General features: G+C 45.1%; 1 protein-coding gene across 3 annotated transcripts in view; it reads right to left on the reverse strand.

Moving 5' to 3' along the window:
• LOC110501452 (integrin alpha-6) overlaps positions 1-4,372 on the reverse strand; it is a 29,779-nt gene extending 25,407 nt beyond the window's left edge. For all 3 annotated transcript variants that reach the window (XM_036958816.2, XM_036958818.2, XM_090215611.1), the window contains exon 1: positions 4,061-4,372. In XM_036958816.2, the coding sequence (XP_036814711.1) occupies positions 4,061-4,242 (182 nt within the window). In that variant the 5' untranslated portion in view covers positions 4,243-4,372. The remainder of the gene's footprint in view (positions 1-4,060) is intronic.
• Between the last annotated feature and the right edge of the window lie 6,485 nt (positions 4,373-10,857).

Below are 10,857 nucleotides of genomic sequence, written 5' to 3' on the forward strand. Positions count from 1 at the left end.
GGAAATCACCTGACCTCATCTCTGGGGCCCAGCATGCCCCTGCCTTCAGATCTCTGATCAGCCTCGCCCAGAGGTCTCCACCTGCTCCACCATGGGAGCCATCATCTTCATCAGTAGGGAGAAGTCACTAACTCAGTGCCCAGGAATGGGCACCAGCGGCCTTCAACCAGCTGAGCTAGAGGATCTTCCACCATCCCCGTGGCATCCCATGGGATGGCCAGACACTGTTCCTCCTCGTGGGGTGGCCCCTACGCCCTTACGTGCCCCAAAGCCAGCACCCTCCAGGCCCCCATGGTCCTCTAAAGTGACACTTGCTACCCCTCTAGTTTGGCCAAAAGCAATTTTTCAACCTGTTGTGATAATTGCGTTGTTTGCTCTGTAACCCGTTAGTTCATAAGCCTTGCGACCGTGATATACTGTATAGGCCTAAGGCAGAGACAATGAGAAGAATCAATTCAACCACACCTTTGTTTCATCACAAAACCGGAGAGCATCCTCTGTCCGGTGAAGTCAAAATCAAATCAAATTGTATTTGTCACATGAGTCGAAAATAGAGTTAAGAACATATGTACTAAATAAACTAAAGTTTAAAAAAATAAGTACAAAAATAAGTAACAATAATGAGGCTATATACAGGGGGTACGGGTACCGAGTCAATGTGCGGGAGTACAGGTTAGTCAAGGTAATTTGTACATGTAGGTAGGGGTAAAGGGACTATGAATAGATAATAAACAGCGTGTCAATGTAAATAGTCCGGGTGGTCATTTGATCAATTGCTCAGCAGTCTTATGGCTTGGGGGTAGAAGCTGTTAAGGAGCCTTTTGGACCTAGACTTGGCGCTCTGGTACCGTTTCCATGCAGTAGCAGAGAGAACAGTCTATGACTGACATTTTTTGGGGACTTCCTCTGACACTGCCTAGTATATAGGTACGGGATGGCAGGAAGCTTTGCCCCAGAGATGTACAGGGCTGTACGCACTACCCTCTGTAGCGCGTTACGGTCGAAATGCCGATGCTCTCGATGGATCTGGGTACCCATGCCAAATCTTTTCAGTCTCCTGAGGGGAGAAAGGAGTTGTCATGGTCTCTTAATGATTTTCTTGGTGTGTTTGGACCATGACAGCTTGTTTGTTGGTGAAAGCATTTTGCATGTAACAAACATGACCTACAACATGGTCAAGCAAGTTAATGTTTTCAACTATTTTAGAACCACGGAGAGTTACCGCAAGTCGCAAAGAAAACAGGAGCTGCCTCCACTATTCCAACACCATTTCAACATCATCAAATCACCTCTGCTTAGTCTAATACAGTGACAACTAAAATATTCCAAAAACAATTTAGTCCAATCAACTTAAGCTAAATATGATGTGACTGTCCATGGTTCTGATATGTGTGTGTGTGTGTGTGTATTTATGCAAGTAGAAAAAGCATGTTGACTCACTCTACCTGTAGAGAAAAGCCAATGCCAAACTCCTCTCTTTCATGTTGACAAAACGGTCTATCACTCTGTCATACAGTACACACTTTTATTTTTTGTTGTCCTAGGCTACCTGAATAAAATGCTTGCTCGCTAGCGTAACTTCCTTTCATGGGCAACGTTAGCTAGTTAATGTTAGTCATCTACATCTAGCTACATATTGAACTTCCATCATCTCAGTCCAGGGGCACTATGTATACATTTATGGTTGGATCGCCGTTATAATATTTGACCAGTAAGGTGAATTAAGTAAAAAACCACAAGTCCAAATCCCTATCTCCATCCATAGCTAATTTAGGAAAGGGCCCATCTTAGCTAGCTAGCTACCCACCAGAGGACGACAACACAAGGGCCAGATGTATACAGAACGGTGCATTTATGATGTGTGTGTGTGCGCAACTCTGTGGTGGTTGCCAAGAGCCAATACAACTCTGAATATGGACACATCTGCCTGGTTTTTGTCGGACTGCCTGTAGTGGGCAGATCTAAGTCAATCAGCACATAGCGGGTAAGGGCTTAAGAAGTCAACTGCTCAGATGTGCTCCAGCTAGCCATTTTTTTCAATAGTAAATAGCTCAGACTTCATGGATTGTTAATTATCTAAGTTATGCAAGGATTTGGCTTCCATGTTTTTAAATGGTGCACAATGCACTGTACTTACACAGATGTTTGACAGTTAAAATCCCAGTGTGTTCTGTCTGGACCACTGCCCTTAGCACTCCTGTTCTAAACCAATAACTAACCTTGACTCATGTCACACGTAGCCACTCTCACTGTTGGGAAAACAACAGGTCAACAGATCATTGCTCTTTCCACAGGAATAAATCTCAACTGTCAAAGAATGGCTCACAGCTTAATAGTGAAAAGCATGGTCACACCACTGAAGATGCCAGAGTTGTTATTTAGTAGAATGACAACCGTTTGTTTTATAGACCAGGGTTTATAAACATGTTATGAACTCTGGATGAAGGCTGGAGTCCTTGGTGAAAGGAAATATTGACAGTAAGAACCCCAGACAAAGTACACTGAACAAAAATATAAAACGCAACATGTAAAGTGTTGGTCACAGAAAGATCCCAGAAATGTTCCAGATGCACAAAAAAGCTTATTTCTCTCAAATGTTGTGCACACATTTGTTTACATCCCTGTTAGTGAGCATTTCTCCTATTGCCAAGATAATCCATCCACCTGACAGGTGTGGCATATCAAGAAGCTGATTAAACAGCATGATCATTACACAGGGCCACCTTGTGCTGGGGAAAGAAAAGGCTAAATGTACAGTTTTGTCACACAACACAATGCCACAGATGTCTCAGGTTTGAGGGAGTGTGCAATTTGCTGGCTGACTGCAGGAATGTCCACCAGAGCTGTTGCCAGAAAATTGAATGTTAATATATCTACAATAAGACGCCTCCACCTTTGTTTTAGAGAATTTGGCAGTACATCCAACCGGCCTCACAACCGCAGACCACGTGTATGGCGTTGTGTAGGTGGACGGTTTGCTGATGTCAACGTTTTGAACAGAGTGCCCCATGGTGGCGGTGGGGTTATGGTATGGGCAGGCATAAATTACGGACAATGAACACAATTGCATTTTATCGACGGCAATTTGAATGCACAAAAATACTATGATGAGATCCTGAGGCCCATTGTGAGGTCCACTTTTTTTAAGGTATCTGTGAAAACAGATGCATATCTGTGTTCCCGGTCATGTGAAATCCATTGATTAGGGCCTAATGAATTTATTTCAATTGACTGATTTCCTCATATGAACTGTAACTCAGTAAAATCTTTGAAATTGTTGCATGTTGCGTTTATATTTTTGTTCAGTATAATACTGTTTGACCAATTGACACTGCCAAAAGGCTTCTGAAATGATAACAGTAATATTATACTTTTTAAATAACAGCTAGGCATGCATTACAGTGTCCAATACTGTGAAAAGGGGTTAGATAGATATCCCTTGAGTAGTCACTTGTTACTGGGGATTTAGAGTCACTTTCTTTGGAACAAATTCAATTAACATGCAAGATTTCTCGAGTGACAAAGCTTGTTACCTCTGGTTTGCCATTGTTAACTTGTAGCAAGGTCTCTGTCAAAAGGGCATTCTTCATACACACAATGCCTGGCCCCACGCTCTACTGAATATAAATCCTCACTGTGCTCTTACTACAGCGCATTCAACATGTGGGTCTACAAAACATTGGGAGTAAAAATCTTCAAAATTCCTTAACGTAATTTCTACAAGTATTTAAAATCTGACAACGAATTATTCCCATGTAGGAAAAGCAATGGATCATTTATCTATATAATGAAACAATTGCGGAAAGTTGCTTTTAATTAGGAAAGGTTTTCAACAAAACGTATTAGTTTTAAATGTACCTATTCACCTCCGTCGACAAGAAAACGGTCCCATAAGAATTTGGCCAATGAACCTGCTACCATGCTTCGAGAGATGAATGATCCAACTATGCGTAAAGTGGAGACGTAAAATAAGTAGCTAACCAAACTCAAACGTAGTGCAATAAACGCAACAGAACTCATACAGCAACAACAACACAAACAAACAAAAAACAAATCTTACATTGTTTTATCTGAAGGATTAAGTTGCCGGTGCATGGCTAGAGAGAATCCAAATAAACTGCCCGGTTCTCCGTCTTTCCTCAGGACATTCAAGGTATCCAGGTTGAAGCCTGATATATGGGTCCATTCTAGCAAACAAATAAGTACCACATGAATTGGAAAATATATTATCGGGTGCACCATTGCGTTAGGACCTAAGGGTACCACTATAGTTCAATGCTGTGCTGGTTGTTCCACTACCCCTCGCTCAGGATTCGCTGCCGAATTCCATGACCTGCTGAATGCCTCTGTTGTTATCCCGGGTTTACGGATTAGTAATCGTGCACTACATCGCTCCTCCTCTGCTCCCTCCACCCTTTACGTCACCACACAAATCCCTAACAGTTTTCTAACTTTCGTCTTCATTCATTCCAGTTCACATTAGAGATAACATTTTATAAAAATATACACGGTGTCATTAAATTAAATCAAAGTACACTGTAGCCAATATTGATCAGAAATGGCTATTTGGTAACCAGACTGGACTGAGAGGCACATTAAGTCTATTCATCAACATGTACAGTATATTTATCAATAACCACACTCTTATGCCCAGAACTGATCATCAAAAGAGGTCCATGTGCCTTAGGGCATCTAGCTAATTATGCAAGAGTGGCCAGGGCTTTTAGATGGACACTAGGTCAAATGTGAAGCTAATCAATTGGACAAATGAACCTCCCAAATCCAGGTGGACAATGGGGTAGGTAGGATTGGCACTGACTCGACACTCTGCCTCAAGCCTTTTGTGTTCATTAAGCTGCAGGGAATGGAGCCTCTAAAATTCAAGCTCCATAAAAAAAACAAGAGAGTCGGGGAATGTCTTGTGTCATAGTAGTTTGCCAAGTTGATTAAAATGTTTAAAGCTTCTTAAAACAAGGAATATTTTTTGATAGACAATGGTCCAGTTGCTAGGCTCCTAATCATTCATCCAAAAGAGAACAGCTTCTGAAATATGTATGACCATTCTGACTAATAACACCTGGTGGACACACTGTTCGTGAATTAGTCATGATCCCTAAATGGGGTCTCTGCGTTTACGTCACAATTGTGGGAAGGTCTTCAGGAAATGGCATCCTCCTCTCCAAGCTCCTTGGAACATCCCTTTACAGGAAGAACCCAGCCCATGTGCCAGCCATGCCCTGCTATCTTCTCAAGACATATTGGGAACGTAAAACAAATGGATGAGTCACTCAGAGCCACTGTAAGACAGCGCTGAGAACACTTTGAACTCTTAACTGTCTGTCAAGGCAGCCAAGTTTTAATGTCACATGCACAAGTATAGTGAAATGTATCTCTTGCAAATCTATAAACCCAACAATGCAATGATCAATATTAATGTAGTAGTTAAGGTAACATACGGTAGAACAAAAACACATGAGGAATAAAGATACACTGAACAGATATATAATCGGAACATGTCAAGTGTTGGTCACATGTTTCATGAGCTGAAATATAAGACTCCAGAAATGTTCCATACGCACAGAAAGCTTATCTCTCTCTTATTTCTGTTTACATACCTGTTAGTGAGCATTTCTCCTCTGCTAACGTAATCCATCCACCTGACAGGTGTGGCATTACACAGGTGCACCTTCTGCTGGGGACAATAAAAAGGACACTCTAAAATGTGCAGTTTTGTCACACAAGACAAAGCCACAGATGTCTCAAGTTTTGAGGGAGTGTGCAAATTGGCATGCTGTCTGTAGGAATGCCCACCAGAGCTGTTGCCAAAGAATTGAATGTTCTTCTTTACCACAAGCCACCTCCAACGTTGTTTTAGAGAATTTGGCAGTACGTCCAACCAGCCTCACAACCGCAGACCACGTGTAACCACGCTAGCCCAGGACCTCCACATCCGGTTTTCTCACCTGTGGGATCGTCTGAGACCAGCCACCCGGACAGCTGATGAAACTGTGGGTTTGCCCAACCGACAAATTTCTGCACAAACTGTAGGAAACCATCTCAGGTAAGCTCATCTGTGTGCTCATCGTCCTCACCAGGATCTTGACCTGACAGCAGTTTGGCGTCGTAACCGACTTCAGAAGGAAAATGTTCACCGTCGATGGCCACTGGCACACTGGAGAAGTGTGCTCTTCACAGATGAATCCCGGTTTCATCCCGGTTTCATCCCGGTGTACCGGGCAGATGGCAGACAGGGTATATGGCATTGTGTGGGTGAGCAGTTTGCTGATACCAATGCTGTGAACAGAGTGCCCCATGGTGGCGGTGGGGTTACGCCAATATCGAGTAACTTTGCACAGCCATTGAAGAGGAGTGGGACACACTTTCCACAGGCCACAATCAACAGCCTAATCAACTCTATGCGGAGGAGATGAGTTGGGCTGCATAAGACTTCCCTTAAGTCACACCAGTCAGGACCCGTCAGGAAGTCCAGTATTGAGTTGCAGAGGGAGGTGTTCAATCCCAATATCCTTAAGCTTGGTGACGAGCTTGGAGAGGACAATGGTGTTGGGAACGTATGCACATCTGGGATGTCTGGGATGATGGAGTTGATGCGTGCCATAACCAGCCTTTCAAAGCACTTTATGATTACAGATGTGAGTGCTGTAGGGCAGTGTTCATTGTGGCATAAAGCCTTAAAGTTATTGGGAACAGGAATGATGGTAGTCATCTTAAAATGTGGGGATTTACAGACTGGGACAAGGAGAGGTTGAAAATCCATGTGAATATGCCTGCCAGCTGATCTGCCCTATGCGATGGGCATAGGTGCTTGTGTAATATGATTCCACCTTATTCTCATATTGGACTTTTGCTCGTAGCAGGACTTCATGTACTTGTTCCTGTCCTCAGCTATGGCCTCAGAGTTGTCAGCGATAGCCCTGTGTGTGGTAGCCCTGTCCTTTAGTTTAGCACCAACCTCTGTGTTAATCCACAGAAAGCAGCAAACCTTCACTGTGGGGAGAATGTCGCTGATGCATTTCCTTGTGAAGCCGGTGATAGAGGTGGTTTGCTCGTTGATGTTATTGGCGGAGTCTCTGAACATATTCCAATCAGCGCTAGCAAAACAGTCCTGTAGCATAATCTCTGATACTGATGACCATTTCTCAATGGAGTGAGTCACAGGTACTTCCTGTTTGAGCTTATTCTTGTGAACCGGAAGCAGGAGTACAGAGTCATGATCTGATTTGCCGAACGGGGGAGGGCCTTGTATGCTTGCTTGTGTGTAGAGTAACAATGATCTAGGACTCTATCCTGTATCCTTATGTAATACATGTATCACTAGCCACTTTAACTATGCCACTTTGTTTACATACTCATCTCATATGTATATACTGTACTCGATACCATCTACTGTATCTTGCCTATGCTGCTCTGTACCATCACTCATTCATATATCCTTATGTACATATTCTTTATCCCCTTACACTGTGTACAAGACAGTAGTTTTGGAATTGTTAGTTAGATTACTTGTTATTACTGCATTGTCGGAACTAGAAGCACAAGCATTTCGCTACACTCACATTAACATCTGCTAACCATGTGTATGTGACAAATAAAATTTGCTTTGATTTGATTTGATTTATCCCTAGTGGCGAAAGAGACGTGTTAATGGAAGTTGAGCGTCACGTGTCTTAATGACAGAGAATTAAAATCACCACCAACGAGGAAGGCATCCTCTGGATGTCAGTTTCCCTTCTTGTTTATAGCCTTCATACAGTTTGTTAAGTGCCAGCTTGTTATAGTTATTGTCCTGAAGTGGAATGTATACAACAGTCACGATAACAGCTGAAAACTCCCTTGGGAGGTAGAAGGGTCGGCATTTGACCCTCAGGTATTCCAGTGGCTTGAGACAACCACTGCACTCGAGTCAGAACACCATTTTTTGTTAATGAAGAGGCACACCCCTCCCCCTCTTGATTTCCCTGACTCTAATGTCCCGTCCGCTCTCTGAATGGAGAATCCAACGAGTTGGAAAACCATGATTCAGAAACACAGAGAATATTGCAGTTACGAGAGTCCTGTTGGTAGCAAATCAGTTACTGGCCAATAGAATGGAGGAAAGAGGTGGCCGGTTTTCTCTTTGCTTTAATCTCGCCAGAATTCCCCCTCTCTTGCCTCTGTAATGCCGCCATTTCCTCTTGGTTACCCTGAAATTACAGAAAGAGCCCAGGGCAGATGAGTCGAAGTCAAAGTTGAAGCTGGAATTGGGGTAAGTAACTGCAGATCTCATGTTCAAAAGTTATCATCGGTTATAAGAAACGGTAGTGGATACATTTTGTGAAAATGCCAAAAAAAATCACAAGGGGTAGGAGCCATCTAGTACGGCGCCATCTTGTCTGATGAACTCGAGGGCAATACTGGGAATAACTGTCATGTACTGGCATGTTGTGTCTTGTCTCTGTCCTTTCCCTTCACCCTGTCTCCCTCTGCTGGTCGTTGTTAGGTTACCTTTTCTCCCCCTCTTTCCCCCAGCTGTGCCTTGTCTCCTCCTAACCACCTCGTCACCCCTTTTCCCACCTGTTCCCTTTTTCCCTCTGATTAGTCCCCTATATCTCTCTCTGTTTTTGTTCCTGTCCTTGTCGGATTCTTGTTTGTTGTGTTTCATGCCTGAACCAGACTGTCGTCATGTTTGCTGTAACCTTGTCTTGTCCTGTCGGAATCTGCCGGTCCGTCTGAGCCTACCTATGTTTGGTAATTAAAGAAGCTCTGTTTAAGTTAATTCGCTTTTGGGTCCTCATTCACGCACCGTAACAGAAGAATCCGACCAAGAATGGACCCAGCGACTTCGGATCCTCTCCACTCAGCCGTCGGGATCCAGGGAGCGATGCTAGGCAGACACGAGCAGGAAGTGTCTGCTGCTCGACATGCCGTTGAGACCAGGTTCACCATCTCCGCCTCGATCCACCGGCCACTTCCAGGGCTTTCGAATCTCCGGAGCCCAGAATCAATAACCCGCCGTGTTACTCTGGGGAGCCCACTGAATGCCGCTCGTTCCTCACCCAGTGTGATATTGTGTTTTCTCTCCAGCCCAACACTTACTCCAGGAGCACTGCTCGTGTCGCCTACGTCATATCTCTCCTTATTGGACGGGCTCGTGAGTGGGGCACGGCAATCTGGGAGGCAAGGGCTGAGTGTACTAACCAGTATCAGGACTTTAAGGAGGAGATGATACGGGTTTTTGATCGATCTGTTTTTGGGGAGGAGGCTTCCAGGGCCCTGTCTTCCCTATGTCAAGGCAATCGATCCATAACAGACTACTCTATTGAGTTTCGCACTCTTGCTGTCTCCAGTGGCTGGAACGAGCCGGCCTTGCTCGCTCGTCTTCTGGAGGGTCTCCGCGCAGAGGTAAAGGATGAGATTCTCTCCCGGGAGGTTCCTTCCAGCGTGGATTCCTTGATTGAACTCGCTATTCGCATTGAGCGACGGGTTGATCTTCGTCACCGAGCTCGTGGAAAGGAGCTCGCGCTCTCCGTCGCCCCCCTCTCCGCATCACTACCATCTTCCTCTGCCGGCTCGGGTGCTGAGCCCATGCAGCTGGGAGGTATCCGCATCTCGACTAAGGAGAGGGAACGGAGAATCACCAACCGCCTCTGTCTCTATTGCGGTTCCGCTGGTCATTTTGTCACTTCATGTCCAGTAAAAGGCCAGAGCTCGTCAGTAAGCGGAGGGCTACTGGTGAGCGCTACTACTCCTGTCTCTCCTTCAAGATCCTGCACTACCTTGTCGGTCCATCTACGCTGGACCGGTTCGTCAGCTTCCTGCAGTGCCTTAATAGACTCTGGGGCGGAGGGCTGTTTTATGGACGAGACCTGGGCTCGGGAACATGACATTCCTCTCAGACAGTTAAAGGAGCCCACGGCCTTGTTCGCCCTGGATGGTAGTCCTCTCCCCAGGATTCAGCGTGAGACGCTACCTTTAACCCTCACTGTTTCTGGTAATCATAGTGAAACCATTTCTTTTTTAATTTTTCGTTCACCTTTTACACCTGTTGTTTTGGGCCATCCCTGGCTAGTTTGTCATAATCCTTCCATTAATTGGTCTAGTAATTCTATCCTCTCCTGGAACGTCTCTTGTCATGTGAAATGTTTAATGTCTGCTATCCCTCCTGTTTCCTCTGTCTCTTCTTCACAGGAGGAGCCTGGTGATTTGACAGGGGTGCCGGAGGAATATCACGATCTGCGCACGGTGTTCAGTCGGTCCAGGGCCACCTCTCTTCCTCCACACTGGTCGTATGATTGTAGTATTGATCTCCTTCCGGGAACCACCCCCCCCCGGGGTAGACTATACTCTCTGTCGGCTCCCGAACGTAAGGCTCTCGAAGATTATTTGTCTGTAGCTCTTGACGCCGGTACCATAGTCCCCTCCTCCTCTCCCGCCGGAGCGGGGTTTTTTTTTGTCAAGAAGAAGGACGGGTCTCTGCGCCCCTGCATAGATTATCGAGGGCTGAATGACATAACAGTGAAGAATCGTTATCCGCTTCCTCTTATGTCTTCAGCCTTCGAGATCCTGCAGGGAGCCAGGTTTTTTACTAAGTTGGACCTTCGTAACGCTTACCATCTCGTGCGCATCAGGGAGGGGGACGAGTGGAAGACGGCGTTTAACACTCCGTTAGGGCACTTTGAATACCGGGTTCTTCCTTTCGGCCTCGCTAACGCTCCAGCTGTCTTTCAGGCATTAGTCAATGATGTCCTGAGAGACATGCTGAACATCTTTGTTTTCGTTTACCTTGACGATATCCTGATTTTTTCACCGTCACTCCAGATTCATGTTCAGCACGTTCGACGTGTCCTCCAGCGCCTT

Source organism: Oncorhynchus mykiss, chromosome 22, assembly GCF_057628025.1.
Source record: "Oncorhynchus mykiss isolate SJ-2025 chromosome 22, ASM5762802v1, whole genome shotgun sequence".
NCBI lineage: Eukaryota > Metazoa > Chordata > Actinopteri > Salmoniformes > Salmonidae > Oncorhynchus > Oncorhynchus mykiss.